Source organism: Ammospiza caudacuta, chromosome 1 (assembly GCF_027887145.1).
Source record: "Ammospiza caudacuta isolate bAmmCau1 chromosome 1, bAmmCau1.pri, whole genome shotgun sequence".
NCBI lineage: Eukaryota > Metazoa > Chordata > Aves > Passeriformes > Passerellidae > Ammospiza > Ammospiza caudacuta.
In genome coordinates this window covers 93,941,714-93,961,506 of record NC_080593.1, presented here as the reverse complement: position 1 = coordinate 93,961,506, position 19,793 = coordinate 93,941,714, and the positions used below count along the sequence as shown (strand labels likewise).

At 40.5% G+C, this 19,793-nt stretch overlaps 2 protein-coding genes across 4 annotated transcripts in view; one reads left to right on the top strand and one right to left on the bottom strand.

The window, feature by feature from the left end:
- INVS (inversin) overlaps nt 1-13,218 on the top strand; it is an 82,943-nt gene extending 69,725 nt beyond the window's left edge. Inside the window, exons 14-18 of the mRNA XM_058819172.1 lie at nt 2,434-2,735; nt 4,042-4,837; nt 8,912-9,144; nt 10,120-10,200; nt 12,315-13,218. Of these exons, the coding sequence (XP_058675155.1) occupies nt 2,434-2,735; nt 4,042-4,837; nt 8,912-9,144; nt 10,120-10,200; nt 12,315-12,430 (1,528 nt within the window). The 3' untranslated portion in view covers nt 12,431-13,218. The remainder of the gene's footprint in view (nt 1-2,433; nt 2,736-4,041; nt 4,838-8,911; nt 9,145-10,119; nt 10,201-12,314) is intronic.
- Nucleotides 13,219-13,453: 235 nt separating this feature from the next.
- TEX10 (testis expressed 10) overlaps nt 13,454-19,793 on the bottom strand; it is a 54,112-nt gene continuing 47,772 nt past the window's right edge. The window contains exons 12-15 of one of the 3 annotated variants that reach the window (XM_058819183.1): nt 18,145-18,225; nt 15,520-15,701; nt 14,356-14,566; nt 13,454-13,685 (exon numbers count right to left, since the gene is read on the bottom strand). In XM_058819183.1, the coding sequence (XP_058675166.1) occupies nt 13,572-13,685; nt 14,356-14,566; nt 15,520-15,701; nt 18,145-18,225 (588 nt within the window). In that variant the 3' untranslated portion in view covers nt 13,454-13,571. The remainder of the gene's footprint in view (nt 13,686-14,355; nt 14,567-15,519; nt 15,702-18,144; nt 18,226-19,793) is intronic. The other 2 variants (XM_058819189.1, XM_058819197.1) reach the window with 2 other exon arrangements.

Here is a 19,793-nt window from a genome sequence, read left to right as displayed (position 1 = left end):
CAGAGAAAGCTTTACCAGTAATAGGATCATACCTGGAGATCTATTTTCAGTTGAGATTTTTTAAGCAAGTTTTTGGGGGTTTTTTGCAAGGATAACTTTAAAAGCACTCGCCTTTAAAATATCCTTCAGCGTGTAGATAAAAAAAGTTAAGTTGCTATTTTTAACAGAATAGAAAAGGTTGAATTCATTTTAGCAGAATCAAAAATTCAAAACATCTCTGTGTCTTTACAAATGTGCATGTAAGGCTGAAACTGTTCCTTTCCATCTGCTAAAGGCTCAGTTTTCATTCTTTCACTTTTGAACAAAATACAAGTTTGTGACCATTCAGGACAAAATTGTGTTGCATTTACAATGGAAAATGTTGGCCTGACAGCTCTGTTCCACTGTTGAGCTGTAGCTGTCTAACTTGTGAGCCCAGATTTGGATCCTGTTGGAGGATCTGGTTTGCCAGAACCTCGAGAATGACTGGGAGCCCTGAAGTTGGAATCCTGTCTACTTCCTTCATTTGTTCATGAAACCTGGCCTCTCAAATTGGACAACAGTAAAACTTGGAAATTTTAATTTCAAAGAGATCCTTCACTGTAATACAAACTGAATTTCTGATTAAATAAAGCAAAACACAAGAGGAGGGTCATATGTATTCAGGAGCCTATTCAACTGAGCTGTACTGTGACAATTGTGATGATGCTTTATGAATAGGGAGCTTTGAAATCCCTTCCCTTTATTCTTTCTTCAGTTTAGTCTGAAAAATTAGCACACAGATAAAATGTTTAAAGAAAAAAACAACCCTCTTTACTTTTTGTTTTCTGGGCCTGTCTCATTTCAATAATTTTACAACTGGTATGTGGCTGAAGTTATTGTTTTGAGTCGATCTGCCCATCAGAGGAGTGAGGGTCACTGGAGCTCGACTATGTATCACACAGCCCATCTCACACTTCCTTTTCTAATGCCCTGAATGGAGGACATCGGTAACAGGCTGCCCATTCTGGTGAAGAACAGAAAATTACTATTCTGTGAATAGCAAGATCTGATTTATCAGCTCAAATGGCACAGTAATGGCAGTGAGATCCATACTGTACACAGTCCCAACATCCCCGCATAGTCCGGTTGTGGAATGCCAATATTAATGGAAAGCAGCCACTTTTTTTTTCATGCCAGAGGGAATACTGAATCCCAGGATGCTAGGAGTGTATTTTTTTAGATCAATTAGCAGCTTTTTCAGGTGCAAAGTTCAATCAGCTTCTCCTGCAGAGCAGAGTTGATAAGATAGCACTGACAGATAAAGTTGGGGCTGCTGGCTGGCAGCTCGCGCTGCGGTGACACGCGCTGGCAGTGACACCGCGCACAGGAGCCGGGGCTGGCATGCTGCATAACTCACCTGTCACACGCCGTGCTGGGAGGTGATGTGGCAACAGTCTGCACACTGTGTTGGAGCACTGGAAGCAAGTTAAAATACCAGGCAGCTACATGATACGGCATTTACCGCCTGTCCGTTCCAACAGGAAAAGTGTCACTTCATCCAGCAGCCAGGGCTTCATTTATAAAAACGAGTTCAGTGGGAGTAGGGATGTAACATTTGCCGTGTGCTGGTGGGTTTATTCTGCTTGGTAGGAACAAGAATTTAAACGATGAAGTGCAGTGACAGCCCACTATATTTCAAAATGGGCTGCAAAATTTTATTCAATGGATGCACCTTTCCTGAGTTTGTCCAAAATATTCTTTTGTGGCTACTGCATTAAGAGATGCATGACTTATTTAATTTTGGAAATCCAAATGTTGCCATTGTAATTGGCATACTGTGTGCCCACAAGTTTTTAATTCACATCTCGTATTATCAGTATTTGTCATTTAAATGACATATAATGTTTCTCTAAAATTAATTATCCACCAATGAAAAATACAGCAGCAGTAGCTAGTTGGTTTATAATTCTCTGTACTAACTGACACATTTAAGTACGAAAAAATAATTTTCAAAGATATTGTGTCTTTTCTTAAATGTTTTTGCTTTTCAAATACAGTGCATTGCATTACTACTCACATGAAAATATTTCTCATTAGTAATTGCAAACACAGTTATTAGTTTCGTGATTCTTTTTAAAATCTTGCTTTTAATTTTTGTATATTTATAAAACCTCCTAAATTTAGTTGTTTTCAATAAGTGAGTGTTTTAAGATCAGTCAAAACAACTGCAAACTGAATGGGCAGCTGGCTGACAGGGACTTAACCTTCATCAGGCTGTAGCTGCAAGTCAGTTGTTGTTTTGGATCAAGTTAAGACATTTCAGTGCAATATGTGTCCTTTTCTCACCAAAAAATGTCAAATCAAGGATTTGTTGTGGCAGCATCAGATTTTTAGAGAGGAGTGTGTTCAAGTTAGATACGTGCTCCCAAGATTTAATTTTCAAAATTCTTATGGTATGGGCTGTAATTGCAGGAAACGTGAAGAGGAAAGCAAGAGGAAAGAAGGCAAGCTGCACAAAGGGGTGCAGAACGTGGAACAAAGCAAGTTTCAGGTACAACAGAATCCCACAAATCGGGAGAAGGCCACCAGTGTCCCAAGGTTACCCAGCAAAGCAGCTGACACACAGAGCAAGAGGCTTCTGTCCCTCAGTGCTTCACAGATCCAGCCAGGGAGAAACAGCAGAGGTTCACCTAAAGCTGGTCATGACAAAGGGACCCTAAAGGAGACCTGCCTGTCAGCAGAGCCTCCGAGTGGAGGTCATAAGATCAGGCAAGGTTTGTGATCTTTTTAAATTGTGCTGTTTATCTGCTTTGTCCACTTCTTGGGGGTATTTTATGTATAGCACCCATTTTGTCCTTCTGTGATTTCATATTCTTTCATCACTTGAGCAATTTGTGCAGCAGGGTGGAGTTAGATACAGATTCTTTTACTCTGGGTGAAATAGTGAAAAGCACCACTACAGTATCTTATGGTGTTTATAAAAATACCTAGAATATATGAAAACAGGCTGTGGGCAATTGTTCTATTAGTTTCACCATTCAGAGAAAATAAGATTAAAGATATTTGACATATCTGTGTTGCTCATGAAGAATGTAAATGGAGAAATGGTAACTCTGCTTTTTAAGCTGGATTTACCCTCTCACTCGATCCAACTGGTGTTTGAAAGAATGCTGTGCCTTTTTTAGGTATGCATTCTCTTTTTGTTACTGAAGTGATGCCAGGAAAGTTGATGGAACAAGGATCAAACCATGAAGTTTTGCAGTCAGTTCTCATTAGGTGTTTTAATCAATCCTCTTGTGACCAAAACCTTAATGGACTTCTTTGGTCATTTCTTTGGAATTAAATATCAACTTAGACCCTTTGGGCTGTGAAAAGTGTGATTCAGCTGTTGAGTGTTTTCTGATCTGGTTATCAAAAGGGTATCCTGTAAAGATGTTACAAATATAGCATAATTTCATCAGGTTTTGGATGATCCAGATGATTTTCTGGAATGAAAGTATATCAAAGATCTCTTTCTTTTCTTTTTCCCCTCCTACCTACCCTGTAACATCCTGTCTGTTATGTTTCATCGTCTCTGGTCTATTTTTCATTCTCCTGTTAATTTCTAAGCAGAATGGAAGGTGGATGGAAGATGGGGAATTTTCAGTTTTGTACTCCAGTCTGGCTTCCAGGTCACCCTCACCAGAGTATTTAGAAGCAGTGATAATACAGCAGCAAGGGAGAAATAGGAAGGACTTTCATTCAGGATGTCAGGGGAAGTACTGAGAAGCCAAGTGCTTTGGGTTGTCAGTGGGTTATCCCGTGCCAACATACAGCATGGATAGAGCAGGAGTTTTTCAGGCATCCAGCTCAAATGCAATGTTAGAAAGAAAACTATTTGTACAACATTAGGCAAATGAAGGCATTTGGGACTCTATTATGACAGGCAATCATGTCCTTCTGATTCTTCCTGCTTGCATTTTTTTGTTCACTTAAGTGAATCCAAGACTGCCCCAAAGGTAACTGAGCAAAAAATCAGAGACATAAATCACATTTTGCTGGGTCAGAAAGTGAATTTGTTCTCAATTTCTCTGTCTAAAGATTCATTGAGGAAACACATCAAAAGCAAGTCAAGCTGTGTCCATTTCCAGTGTGGCAAAGCAAATGAGGGAGTTGAAGTGAAACCTCAGGTTGGGGCTGCTGCGGAGGCGGACGGAGAGAAGCACAAGGAGCACGCTGTGGACACAACGGATGCCTGTGCTCGGAGGAGCAGGAGGCTTTCTGCTCCTGCCTGTAGGGCTGCCAGTGCTGGGGAGAAGCTGAGGGATCCAAGTCAGGCTCCCTCTGGCAGGAGGGACCACGGTGAAGGAAGGGCTGTGCTCTTCTGCGATGTCGGTTGTACCGGCGGAACGGCACAAAACTCAAAGCCGGGTGAAGCTTCTTCCAAAGGCAAAAGGCAGAAAGCCAGAAATAAAGAGGTGAATGATAAGAGATGTTCACCAGCTGGTTCTAGCAGACCAGGAAGTGCCAAAACAGTGTTTGTAAGCAGCAGAAATGACAGCCTGCATGCTGTAGAACAAACTGTCAAAGTGGGAAACAATGAAATGGCAAAAAAGGCCTCTCCATTATTGTCTGCTGAGGCAGAACCTACCAGGACTGTGCCAAGAAACCCAATAGCATGTTCTGCTTCTGATGACGCTTTGAACTTGGAAAAAACAGGCATAATTGGATCCAGGAATGCAGATGATCAATTATGTTCTGTTGCATGGCAAAGTACAAATATTGAACTAATCCCTTTAGAGATTCGAATGCAGATCATAGAAAAAGAAAGAAAAAGGAAAGAGCTTTTTCGGAAGAAGAACTACGCTGCCACAGTCATACAGAGGACGTGGAGAAGGTAAGATTACTGCTTCAGGGGCTAAAGAGTGGGATGCAAGTGGATGTAAATGAAACTAGGATTGTTGGCAATGTGCTTTATTTAGCTTGCAATGTTGCCAGTGCTAAACAAGGCAGTTAATAGTCTTTCTCCACAATAATCTTTCTCCACACAAGGGGAAGTGGGTTCCAGTGGTGTAGAATTACATTAGTAAGTTCATAAAAAGTGCAAAGTAAGTGCTGACTTTTAATAATCAGAGAAATCATTAAACTTCTATTTCAAGCTCTGATATTTCTTTAGAGAGTGCAAATCAGGATTTGCCTAGACCTGGAGTTCAGTGATGTACTTGAAATTGTGCTCTGACCTAACATTTAACCAGATAATCAAACCACAGAATGTTTGGGAGCTTTGAGTGTTCATTGACAAAAATTGAAGGTAGCTTGAGTACCTTGATTAAGCAGGAACAACTGCTCTACAAAAAATGCTTTCCACATAATTTTCCTGCTTTCATGAATGTGTGAGTTTCAGCCTCAGAAATGCAGTCATTCTACAAGTACATGCTCCTTAATATTTAATTTCTTATCAAAACAGGCAGGAAGAGTATGTAAGGGAAGTATATAATATGCAAATTATTCTTATTTCTTGTTTTTATTTAAACTTTCTTTGATTTTACTGGATGCAGAAAACTATAAATTGCATACGTTTACTAATATTCTTTCCAGGTTTCTCACTAATTTAACAGTTTCTCTGAGGGACTCTGAGTTGAAGATGTCCCTGGCTATGGCAGGGAGGGTGGATGAGATGGTCTTTAAAAATCCCTTCCAACCCAAACCACTCTGTGGTTCTGTGATTCCATGCCATATTCCTGTGAACTGTGAGGCAAAGCAGCCCCTTTTTCTGCCAGGGTTCCACCACTTCTGCTCTCTCTGCTGCTTGCTCCTTGGCCTTCATTTCTGATGTAGATCCCAAGTTCTTGTCTTATGGGTTCAAATCACTCAGATGCCAAAAGCTAAAGGAAGCCAGGAGTAGGTTAGGAGAGTGTATCTGCAAGTGCTGCTGCTGCTGGCTCTGCTGCTTTCTCTCAACACCAGTTTAAAATCCTCTATTACAGAGGGGCTGGCACTTGCTGTGGCTCTAAGACAAAGCAGAACCTTGTGTAGTGAGTGCTTGTGCAAATTTCCCCACAAGAATTGGGATCCAAAGCCATGCATTCAGCTGCCCTACCTGCACAGAAATCTGCATTCCATTCACACTACAGATTTTGGATAGGCCTTTCCAAACTGTGCCCCTGCTGGAGCAGGGATGGTGTGTGTTCTCTCCCAGAAGTGCATGCACTTACTAACCCTTTGCATTTTGGATATTGTGGAGATTAAAGATTTTTTATGTTACATTTGTTATTTAAATACTTAATAGTGAAAAGTAAATATCTTTGCTCTGTTTGCAAGAACTCATAAAACACTAACAAAGATCTTAAATTCTGCAAGGCTGCAGGAGACATTCGTTGGGCAGTTCTTCCACAGTCCTGTGTTTGCTTTTCTTCCAAACTTGCACAAGGTAAAGAGCATGTACTAGTAGACAGCAGTAAAATTATACAATGTTATTGTATAGTTCAACATTAGAAACATGTAGAAGTACATGCTTGAGTTCTGGAATTTCTCTAAATTAGAACTAAATGCATTTGTCTCACTCTGAAAATTTTGTAGTCTTGATTTACTTATTGAAGGCAAACACAACAGCAGAGTGGTACTGGTCTAGTTAAGTGTATTATACTTGCCATTCTCAGGAGAATGTTTCAATTCCCAAATCTGCAAACTTTATAAATGTACTTCTCAAAAGTGTATATTCTAAGGTGTGTGGCTTGCCAAAGGTTAATTGCTTATCCTGCTCAGTGAGGCTTGCAGATTCTGTGTCTGTGCTCTCTCCTGGGGGGCACCAGGGCCTGTACCATGCTCCAGGGCCCACAGGACGCCGACAGAACCTGGAATAAGTTGGTTTTTGTCACTGTTGTTCTCCCACTGGAGTCAAGCTATATTTTTAAATATATTATTGCTGTGTGCATACTCTGGCCAGCAGTGGTTTTTAAGATTAGAGCTTCTGTAACAAGGAGTGAGAATGCCACTTGCCAGCTTTGTTGTTCTGCACGTGGATATTCCACTTTTATGTGCAGTAGTTTTGTTGACTAAGCATCAGGTATATTTTAAGGCACCATGTCATATTCAAGTTGTATCAAAGTTGGTCCCATTCTCCTTTTTTCTCACTAGGATCAGAATGATCTGTTATGAGAGAGTGGAGTTAAAACAATATAGAGCACTTGCTGTACAGATAACTGCCTACATCTTTCAGTGTCAGAACCTCACAGTCATTTTCTTGTTGCTAAAAACTACCACAAGTTCTCTGCAAACTTGAAATCACAGCTGGGTGCAAAGGTGCAGTGACTGTGAATGGGTCATTTCTTGTATCAGCAGAGGCATCTGGCAGTAATTACTGAATTCCAAGAGAGTAGCTTAGTATTCTTTTCTGTTCCAGTATAAAACAGTCCCCCAATTGTTTTTTCTGCAGTTAAGTATTCACTTAACCCATCCTTAGCTCAAGTTATGTTACCAAGTCACTGCAACTGTTCTCTCTCTCCACTTTCTTTTCCTCTCTTACCCTGTTGAAAAGTTAAAAGTGGCATATTATTTAAGAAGACTGTATAATTTTTTCCCTCTGTCTCAATAATACTCCTTGTTCTGAATTCATACCATGCTTCACAACTTGCAGGCCCTGACAGGGTGCAGTTGCTGCCTGCATTTATGTACTTCAACGAGCTCCAAAACAGTACATGCCTAAATTCTGAAACTTCACTAAATTAAGATTAAATACATTTGTCTCACCCAGCAAATTTCACAGAGGTAATTTACTAAGCTTATTGGAAGTTTAAAATTATTTGGGCTATAATGGAGCATATCATCCTCCTTTGGCATTCTATTGTGCTTTCATGTACTCATTTTTTGTACATGGCTGCTGCTTTGTTTGAATTATGTAGCTCATTGGCTTAGAACATATATTTAAACAATTTGTATTTGGCTTGTTGTCTTTTGTTTTAATTTAGAACGTGTTGCAGAGGGAGCAACAGAAAAAATCACCTCCTTCTCTCTCCTTCCTCCTTTGCTTTACCGGGCATCCAGCAGAAGCCTTTTTGAATGCCAGAGGGGATGATGATCAATGTGTTTTGGCCTGTTACCAAACACTTATAATTAATATTTTACAAGTGTTACTCAATGCTCATTTGTGACAGGTTTGTACTGGGAGGATTCAGAGTTAATTGCTAAGCCAGTTAATTGACTTGTGAACGTGAAACGCCGATATCCGATTGAACACTTGCGTCCGATTCCAGCGGAAAAATCCCCACACAGCTCCTTGCTGCCGGTGCCATTTGCCACCAGAGTGTGAGGGACACATAATCTGCTGCTGCCACTCACAGAGGGATGTGACTGTGTGCAAGATCAAAGCAGCTGGGGCAAGCTTGGGTCATGAGACAGGGAGCCTTTCAAGGGAAGGGAAAGAACACAGATTGCTGAAAACAAGGCAAGGGGAGCATCTTCAGAGGAGGGGTGGAGAGCAGCTCAGCTTTCCGCAGAGGAAATGTGCAGTGGAACCCACAGGAGGCAGATTTGGTTTGTCTCTTGCACTGACTGACTGAGGACATGAGGTGCTAAGGCACACGAGAAGGTTTGGTGTTACTAAGATGTGAATATAGTGAAAAAGAGGAAGTGGTGCTGATTATACTGTTACCATAAATATTTATAGTTTTGTCTTCTGATAATTTTCTATTTATAAAGCAGCTGATCAGCTGATGTTGAAGCACTGTAACTTTTGATACCTGCAATGCCAGATCTTTACTAACTGTGTGAAATAATGGATGCATCCAAAATTGAACCCAACTCCTACATTTTCTTCTGAACAAACATTTCTCATCCAAGTGACTTAGCACATCAGTGGGAGTTCTGTTTTCCCAGTTACTCATGTAATCCACCATGTGAACTGATGCGTGGAAAGCACGGAAGTTAAAACAGGTCACCTAAAACAAGTGCTCTTCTCTCTTCTGCTCTCTAGTTACCAGCTCAGACAGGAGTTGTTTCAGCTCCTGAGTGCGAAGCGGCTCTGCAAGGAAGATGAAGACAAGTGGAGACAAGAGGCAGCTGCCTTCTTCATTCAGGTTGCTTGGAAGAAGCAGCTGAACCACGGCCCCCTGAAATCAGTTCCTTCATGTAAAAATCTCAAGTCTGTAAACAAAACCAGTTCAGCCATAAAAACCAGCAAGCAGTCCATCCTAAAGCAGATATATGGTAATTTTCTTTTCACTATAATTTATTTGTACAACGATGCTTTTATTTTTTTGACAGAATGTATTCATCTATGCACTTCTTACCTAATTGTTAAGAATTTTAGCTATTTATAAAAATTAGTCTCAGGTGTTCTGGGCAATTGTATTTCTGTTTCAGGTTAAATAAACCAAACAATTCAGTGATTTAAAATGGCTGCAGCTAAAGCTGTTTGAATCCCCACACAGCATTGTTTCAGCACAGGTCTTGAGCAATCAAATAATTCCATTGCCAGAGCTGCTCACGTATATCAATGTGGAAAGAGAACAGAGCAGTTAAGCTGGGGATAGCTGGCTGTATCCATGCAGAGTGGCTGTCTGGATCATGGTTTGGTTTTTTAAAGCATTGTTTTAAACTTTTTGTTTGTTTTGTACTGTTTTAAAAATATTTTCATACAAAGAATATGTTCCATGTTGATAACTTTCCTGTATGAAGATGTGGTATTTATGGCAAGAGCAAGATTGTCTTTTACAATTCTGCACTGCTTTGCACTGTGTCTGAATGCGCACATGCAAAGGAATGCAGCTGCAAGAAAAGGTAAAGTCTTGCTTCTAGACCTTGAGTTCCTTTACAGTGTGGATCACTGATGGAGTAAGGATATGCTAACCTTATGTACTTTAACAGGTGGTAAGTCACTTCTAGCATGGCTCTGTAGCTTTGAGAATCAAAAAGGATAAAATAAATAAAGCTAATAAATTTATTTTCCTTATTTTTTTATAGCAACTTTTTTTTGTATATAGCAAGACGTATTTTAACATTAGTTTGATCTCAGTTGTAGTTGTCACGATTTTCTGTTATATGGAATATCTCATGAGTTTTCCCATAAAAAATGAGAAATTTTTAGGATAAAATAATGCTGTAGCTTACTGAAATAGTTTGCAGTTATGCACAACCACATGTCCATGTGATAATCACAGAGCTGTTCATTGTTTGTTAAAGGGCGTTCTCAGGAAGGCAAAGTGTGTCAGTCAGCAAGATCTCCTTCTAAGCTGAAACTTCCTGATGTGCAGCTGGTCTCAGGTAGGTCACATCCATTTTAAGAATACATTGATGTTCATATACCTGAGATTGCTTTCTCCTTAGATAAGAAATCAATCTGCTTAAGGATTGGGCTGTCTTATCAAAATGTGCAGCTACTGGCAAACTGTTGTGATTGCACACTCCTTCTTTCATCACTTTTGGGCTTAACTGAGCGCTGCACTTCTATCCTTGAGTGATTTGGATGAAAAACTTCTTTACTAAATGCCATCAGTCAGACTTTTCAAAGTGTATTATGGACTTACTTGGGGTTGGGAGCTATGGTAATGTTGGTGCTTCATCATGCGAAGGTTTAGTGCCCCACTGGGCATTTGGTGTTCCTGGCTGTGCCACACCTCAGTCAGAGAGGCCACATCTAGATGGGAGCACAGCAACTGCTTCAAGGAGTCAGAAGTTCAGGTAATTTGCAAAGGAAAGTAAAATGCATTTTTCAAGTAGCTTAACACAGCTCTGAAGTCAGAAGGAAATGTGACTGGACCTATCCTTGAGTTTGTTAAAACTGAAGGTGAATTTCTGCCTCGCTAAGAAGAGACAGAGGCCTTTTTCTTTCACTGTCTGGGAACTGTTTTAATTAAGAGGCATGACCAGACAGGTGTTTGATTGCCACCTCTTCATGCAGATATGAATCTGAATTTTAAAAGAGCTTTTAGCTCTTTTCGTTTAACTTTTCAGGACAACAGATCTCCCTGTCTTCTGAAATAAAAAGGCTTTCTCTTGAAGCTGGAGTGGCCTTTGCTTTCATAACTTGGTGACGAATAGGTTAGTGATAGGAACTCTGCCCAGTTCCTTTAGAACACTACCTACTTTTATTCACCTAATAGGAGCTCAGGGAACTTTAGCCCTTACTTAAAAGACAATAACATGTTTTTCATCTGCCTGCCTTTGTGCATGACAACATTACGTTTGTTGGAAAAGTTCAGAGCTGTCAGTGCCTAATGCCAGATACTCCGTTTCTGACGTAGGCGCCTGGAGTAGGTCAGAATGGACTGCTCAGTTTCACTCTTCCCTTGCAGCAGGTACAGCTGGGAAGGTGAAGGCTGACTGTCAGCCCGAGTTTTCATGTTCACAGAGCTCGTGGAAGAGGCGTGCAGTGACAAATATGTAATGGAGACTGACACCCAAGTCAGTCAAACACTTTGCAAGGGGGATATGCAGAGAGTGTGCAGAGGAGATGTTCAGTAAAGGGGGACAGGTAGAAAAGGAATGGGTTATACAGGCATGGGGTAAGTGCTTTGGAAGATTCTGGCAAATAGGCCCCTTAAGATTGTTACCATTAAAATAGTTCAGAACTTGAAATCTGTTCTTTTTCTAGTTTGGTTGGCTTTTTAAAATTAAATAGATTCTTTTGTCAATTCAGCTAGTGGCACTTAAAAGAGGTGCTCTGCAGCAGAACCAGACAGCCTGGTTCTTTGCTTCTCTGTGGACATTAAAGTGTGTTCAGAGTTGCAAAGGAGCAGGTTTTGCAACTCTTGGCATTAGAAAGATGTCCTTAAGATGCGCTGAGTTCACACCCTCAATGAAACATTTGGATTTGCACTTGGGATGACTCTTTATCCCATTCTAGCTTGGAATAAAGCATTGAAATGTTTGCAGCTAATCTTTACAAACCCAGGGAAGGAAAACACATGTATTATTTGTAGCACCTTACAGGACATAAAAAAACATTGCATGAGCAATTCTGAGTACTCCCTTTAGCCCCTGGACTAGTTTCCCTGACTTTTTAGAAAGAGCCCCCTGCCTACGTCATGTTGCTAAAGCTTGCTCAACACAATCTCTTTCTGCTCTTCAGCAAATTCAGCCAGGAGTATGTAGAGTGTTAGTCTGGAGCCCTACATTCATTTATGGGGGTGACCCTCACTGTGCCCATGAGAGGCCACTGCAGTCCCACAGCAGCATCATCATCAGTGTTCCACACAAGCTGTACCCAGTGCTGCAGGAACCAAACTCCACTGGGAAATCAGCAGTGAGATGCCAGGAAAAAGGCATTTTCTGCTCCCACCAGATTTGCTGCCTATGAAATCTAGAACACAGTGTTGATGAAGCTGCTTTTCACCCACTAGGGTTACTCATCAAAACTATTTTGGTTTTTTTTACAGTGAACAACTTACAGTGTGTTAATCTGTTGGAGAACATGGGAAAATCAAGGCAATTTTCATACAACATGAGACCAACTACTGCTGCAAAACCAAAAAATACAAGACTAAAGCATTAAGCAAAACAATGTTTGGAATTTAAAATCCATTCTGGTACAGCTGTTATCTTTCATAATGTATAAGCCATCTATGACATATTAAACTTGAACATTTTCAGTTTTGTATTATCACAGCATTACATGCCAAGCAGACTGCTAAAGAGCTGGACTCATTTTGTGTACAAACTTTTTTAAATGCAATTGTTAATTTCCTTATCAACACAGGATGAAATCTGAATTGCATTTGAAGACAGAAAATGAAGCACCAAGCCCAGTATTGCAATAACACTGCAGAGGCAATCAAAGCTTTCCATTGCAAAAAGTAGGAATTTCGAATGTGTTCATCAAACAGCGTTTCAAAAAAGAGGGAAACTGTACGAAAGACACTACAGTTCTGAGAGACCAATGTTCAATTTTACCTCAAGTTCATTAAATTAATTCCAAAATCCAAGCAGGAATGGAAGAACAGCCTTCATGCTCCACTTCTCTACTAAAGAAACAATTGTTCCTTAGCTAACTATGGATTTGGAAGGAAATGTAGACATGCAGACATAAAACACTAAAGAAATTGCTTTCACAACCTATGGAAACTATTAGGGCTGTGTTTTCTACCGCTGAAATTATCACCAATTTTTTTAAATAACTCTTTTTCTATGTGCATTAAATAGAGAAGCAAGAAAAGATGGCCCCTACTGTAGAGAAAAAAAAAGTTCTTGTAAAGCTTTAGAGCTGCCATAGTGTACAGTATTTACCTTGCACAAAGTATTTAAAAATATGAACTCAGCAAAAATAAAATATGTTACTCTAAAGCATATTGTTTTCTAATTTTTTTCTACTTGATACTAAACAATTCTATTGTTTTTTTAAATAATGTGATGTTTCAAAATAATAGATGAGCAGAGTCAGTTGAAGTCTCTTTCTCTGTAAGCTCTTCAGCAACAAGAAAACTTCAACACCCCTCACTGTGGTCACCACAGTTTACTAAAACACTTTCCAGTAAGATCTACTTGCTTGGAAAATAAAAAAGGCAATAAAGGTATTGCAGTTCTCTGTAAAATTTTTATTGTTTCACTTACAAAAAAATTGACAAGCTTTGTTCCAACATCTTCCATTCAAAACTAAATAGAAGTAAATGCTTTACAATAAATGCAGTTTGACCTCTTCAATATACTGAGTTTATAGGTCCAGGTGTCTGGGGATGAGAGGCAAGGTAGATGTTGAAACAGTAATGGAGGTCTGTGAGCCACTGCTCCTGAACTTCACCACTCTTCAGTGTCTAGAAAGAAGGAGGAAGGTAAAACTCAAGCACTTGCAAAACTTGGCTTTGTTTTTACAGGTAATCAGGTGCACTGTTAAAGGTATAAGACAGCCCTGCTCCCCTGCACACAGTGACATTGTTCTTCTCTTTTATACATTTCAACACGGTGTGTCTGTTAAAGCCCAAATAATAAAGTGTTACAACTGGGTACACTAAGTCATTGCATTACCAAGTGTGTGAGTTAGCACCAGATGTGCTTTCCTTACTCTTAATTAGAATGGCTCACTTACTTTGCAATTCTGCAATTTACAGGCAATTAAAATGCAAATGAGCATGGTGCCACCAGTGCAGGAGAGTGCCCCAGCCCAGTCTAAGGAGAACAGCTACCAACAGACCAGCCCAGCCCAGGAATTCCCACTTCTCAGGATTATGTAGGTGGCTTAAAAAACCCAACAAATACAATACAACCCACCCACGGGGGAACAGCACAAGAATTAATTGTGGCATTTTCAGCACTAAAGAGAAGCAACCCCCTCCTAACCTGCAGGTTAGAGAACCTCACCATAATGTCTTACATCTGCTTTCACCAGCACTGTTTGCAAACAGCTTTTCTTGACTGTTTGCAATGATTTTTACAGATAAACATGACATACACATGGTGCCTGGGAAACAAGAGGAAGTTTCATACCATGATGTCCTTGATGATCTGCTGCACCAGGAACTCGTTAGTGATCATATGGCTCCTGAGCTGCCCGTGCTGCATGAGCAGGCGCAGCAGCTGAGCCACCACGGGCAGCTCCTCCCGGCAGATCCTGCTCACCTGCAGGCTTTGCAGCATCAGCCTCAGCAGCCGTGGCAGGAGTGCTAATGCAGAGATGCATGATCTCCACAGCATGTCCCTGAGGGGAAAGGTAATCAGAAGTGAAATGATTGAGGACACACATTTCAAGGATGCTCCTGTGAACTGGCTGCATGGCTGTACAAGGAAAGCTGCTTCTGTGGATCCAGTCACACCAGCTGCATTCATCAGAATTCGTGGCAAAGCAGAAAATGTGTACCAGAAAATGCCAAACTTAAAAATATTCCAGAATTTTGTACAGCACTGGAAAAACATTAAGGCCTTGCCCTGGAAGCTGGAAATGTTGCTTAATCTCTCATGCAGTGCAATTTCTGCTTCATGCAGCTGTGAAGAGGTTTTTGTTTCAGTCACTTTTCAGGTACACTTGAATCTTTGTTTAAGATTCATAAGAAGTTAAGTAATAGACTCAGCTATTTGTGATTTGCAAATCATTAAATAGAGTAAGAGAAAAAGGACTTGGGCTTTGAATTTTCAGGAAGCTTTCAACAACTTTTCTGTGTATGGAAAAGTCTGACCTGTTTAAAGACATTCCTGCATTACAGGTGGATTTATTTGAACTTGTTATCTGTAGCTTTTGGGTTTTTTAAGTCAAATGGCTTTGCAGTCTATGATGCCTGTAATGATGCCTGAGAAGTTTTAAACCTGAAACATAGTACATACTCATAAAGTTAAATCCTTTACATGGTGCATTTCAGTGTACCTAATGAAGCTAAGGTTAAAGATTAAGGTAGAAATATCCAACTTTACGAAATCAGGATGGTTTTGATATCCAAGTAGAACAATTTGAGATGAAACCTGCTTCAGTTACTGTTTTAAGTAATTCCTGGTAACTTTGCAGGTAATTTTCCTAAATCTAAGTACTGATTTGAAGTAAGCAAAAGAGAGACAGGAAAAAAAACCTCCGGGGGAGGGGGGTGATATCCTTTCATTTCACATCTCTAAATACTCGTGGCTGCAAAGATAGAGACAAGGTGGTAAGAAGAGCAGCTTTACCTTTTCTGCAAATGTTCTGCATCCTCTCTGTCTATAGTTAGCAGAAAGTACAGAAGACTGTAACAACAAGAGGCCAAGAACCTGTGCAGGTTTTCACTTATGATGCAGGCTTGATCCAAGAGCTTATTTATGGCACATAGAACAGATCCAGCTGTGCTATCAGGTATTACAACCAATCCAACCTGTATTAAAACAGGACCAAAAAAAAAAAAATCAACAACCCAAATTCATCACTTTATACAGAAGATTTTTTGCTGGGATACAAACAAACCTAGAACTTTCCTGTGGTGACATGTATTACTTTGTTTCTGTTCAAACTCTACAGACCAGTGCATTTTTTCAAATTTCTGCTTTCCCAATAAATTGCCACCCACACCAACAGAAGGTTAAATTGACGTCTTCATTACATGCCTTCTAAGCAAACACTCATCTCAAACATATTTGCAAAACACAGCACTGCTTTGATCCTTGCTCTGAATGACAGTGCAGGCACAAACAATCTTGTGGGCAGAACAGGTCTTTCCTTTTAAGCATATATCATGGGACTGGGGAGGCCTTCTGAGTCTTGAAATGGCAGTGAGCAGTCACTGAGGTAGAAGGAAAGTCTGATTTATGCTACAGAAAGGAAAGCTTCTACTGGATTGTCACCAGGGTGAGTCTCCTTTGAAGCCCAACAGGAGCTTTATGAACTGAGGTTAATCAAAGCTAATGAAATATATGGTGAGCCCAAAGTGGGGTGATGCTCTGCTGTTGTTAAAGAGAGAACATCATCTTGAGTAAGGATTTTATAGGCATGATAAATAATTTAGAAAAAATTCTTGGTTTTTGTAGAAGCAGTGAATTAGAAAGCAGTTTAAATTTTGAAGTACTATGCAGTAAGTACCCTAGATTTTTGTCTTGTAAAGCCATAAAAAAATCATGCACTGCTAGTGTGGCACCATTTACCTTTAAAGAACTATTTAAGGAATTTGAGAGTAGTCTAATTTGCTCACCTGCAAGTACACTGTTTTAAGCTGACAGAGGGACCTGGTTCACTTAACAAGGTCAGCTGTTTCTTTCAGAAATGCTTAGAAAAAAGATCAATAAAGTACAAGCTACAGAAATGTGAAATGTGTTTCATTCATACCATTACTTGTGAGAGGTAAGAGATACAGAACAACTATGAGTTGTAATTTTAAATCCTTCCAGCCTAAGACACTGGGTGTATTTCAAGGCCATGAGCACAGATTGCTGTCCCAGGCTGACCTGTGCCAGGTCAGGTGCAGAGGCAAGAGGAGGATGATGATGGTCTTTTATCTTACAAAAGGTGGGACTGCAGCTGTCACCACAACCCTGCTGAATACTACAGGACACTGAGGCACCAAACAATTAAAATGAGTAACATTCTTCCTAATCAGCTGTAAGTAAGAAATAATGGCAGAGATCTAGATGGATAAAAAGAACTATCATGAAGACCGACTGAGCCAACACTACTGATGGAATGTGCTGGTCAGCCAGTCTGAAAGATGACAGGAACAGAGACATTTCAATTTATTCAAGTCCAGTGGATGAGGCTGCTCAGGTAAGTTCTCATACAGGATGTTGCCTCTGTGGTGCCTCTGCTCCCTGAGAGGTGTCAGCAGCCAGCTGGAGACCTTGGGCAGCAGCCTTGCCAACCATAAAACCCCACTTAATGGTTTGCTCTCAAAGGCACAGGGCAGTAGAACATATAAGCCTTTTAAAGTTGATTTAATTCAGCATCCACCCCTAAAACTGCAGACTATGGTTATAGGTAAGCTACTCCCTATGGAAGCTTTGGTGTAGTAACTTCTCAGTCTGGCTCCAAGCAGGGAATGCCAGACACTGGGTAGATCACAGAACCACCCTGACAGCAGGGCAGGAGCAGACCTTGTGGTCCTCCCTCTCATCAGGCAGCATCACAGGGAACTGCAGATTCTGTCCCTGACCATTCTGTTACCCAGCTCTGGCTTTGCCATCCCCATCCTCAGCTCAGCATATTCAGCATTAGAAGAAAGGCTGCAAAACCCACAGAATGGGTCAGCTGGGACCACAGTGGTCATCTAGCCCAACCTCCCTGCCCTGCTCAAGCAGAGGGGTCATCCCACAGCACAGGATTGTGTCCAGACAGTTCCTGAGTATCTCCAGTGAGGGAGACTCCACATCATCTGTGGGCAATCTGTTCAGGGCACAGTCAACCTCACAGTAAAGAAGTTCTTCCTCGTGTTCAAGTGGAGGTTCCTGAGCATCAGTTTCTGCCTGTTGCCTCTTGTCCTATTGCTCAGCACCACAAAGAACCTGGCATCCATCATCTTGGCATTCTTTAGCTCATCTAAAGCTGCTGGTTGCTCTTTTGAAAAGCAAACCAAACCAAGAAGTGTTTTATTTATGGACAAACTGCCTTGAAGACAAAGTCAAGTATTCACAAATCTGAGCAAAATTACCATATAAGTTTAGATACCAACAGTTATCATGTATTTTTCAAACTCACCCAAATCTTGTTTAAAGCTTTCTCAAGTTCTGAAACAATACATTAAATACACAGGATAAGTAGATTTGAGGATTAATGAGACTGTTAGCAAATTTATCACAAGGAAGTTTTAATGTAGAAGACAAAATGGTACTTACCAGATATTTACAGATGCCAGTCTGGAGAATGTCAAAACACTGACTTTGTGAAGGTATAGTGGACAAGCTGTGACAGATCACCTGTTTTAATAAAACAAAGTTATATTTAAGCACTCCAAATGCAACCAGCAATCACTCACTGTGCCTTCATACTTTGCTGACAGACCTAAATCCAAAGAACCTACAGGGACATGCAGCAGCTTTGTCTCAAAGTACTGATTCTTTCCAGTAGAGAAGAGTAGCATTGTCAACATAAATTATTCCATGTTTAAAGAGATGATGGTCTACACCATTAGGGTTTTTGGGAAAGGCTCTCTGCATTACTATCTGTGTGACAGAAGGTCAAAAATATTCTATCAAGCCAGACTGCCACACCAAGCCTCCAAATGCCTTTCCTCAGAGCTGAAGAATTTCAGAAAACAACCTCCAAAATAACTGTATCAAGCATGAAACAGAGGGGTCACAGTGAAACAGAAAGTAATACAACAAAGAAGATTGTAGCAAAGATCCATTTTCAACATATTTTCCTCTTCAGTGCCAAAAATGTCACGGTCAAAAATGATACAAAATGGAAAATCTTGTTTCACAAACTGCATAAAACTTTCTGATGCTTGTATAATCAGGCACTAGCAAACTACCATGAAATGTTCTGTCTCCTGAATAGGGTAAAGAAAGCTCCAGTAGAACTGCTGGTAAGCTGTACTGCAATCCTCAGTAGATGGCTTTCTCTGTTCCTCTTTTCCTTCCCCTCTATTCCAATGACTCACACACTAGTTGGAGAGCTTGGATGCCCTCTGTGTTCACAGTCACTGCTTATCTCACCAGAGTGGCAACTAAAGCTTCTGGAGAAGCCACCATGCACAGCACAAGTGCATTATCAGACCATGAGCAAGTGCAATGTCCTGCTAAGGACAAGGAGGATGGAAGAACCAACAGGCGAGGAATGGAATCTTCCCTTTGTGCTTAAGGGAATCAGAGAACAGCAGGACCAGATGTTTGAAGGATGAAAGAATTCAAGTCCGTGAGTCCATGAGTTTTACAAGTATCTTGACTAAGCAAAAAGCATTCCTCTAAGATGCCTCATGACTCAAAATCTAAGGAGAACTTGCACAGGAGGATCTGACCTGAGGGATCAATTCAATTCTGTGATACTGTTTAGGTTTTGAGACTTCAGCTGAATCAGACAGGTCAAGACACCCAAACGAGATAATGACAAAATAGAACATTTCAACTGTGTTGTGTCAAAAATAACAGTCCACAACATTTGCAGCTGGAGGATGGGAAAGAACCATTAGCTCAAGGTCCTGTGGTATGAAAACTCAGCCTTAACTAATGTGGATGCCAGTGCTGGTTTAATCAGAAATGGCAAAGAGGTGACACAGAAGTGCACTCAGCTTTTTCCAAAATTACATGCCACACCTGTTTTTAGCCCTGCTTATGCCAGCCAAATTCAGGAGATCCTTAACACATCTGCCTAGTGGCACATAACATTGTTGGGCTGTCAGGACATTGCTCATGTTAATCAGTATCACAGGTGTAGTGCAAGTGTTTTGTTTGACTAGCAGGACTCTTTAAAAGACCATTTCATAGATACTCTTGCACTGAATACCTTTACTGTACATTTATTTTATAATGAAACAATATTATTA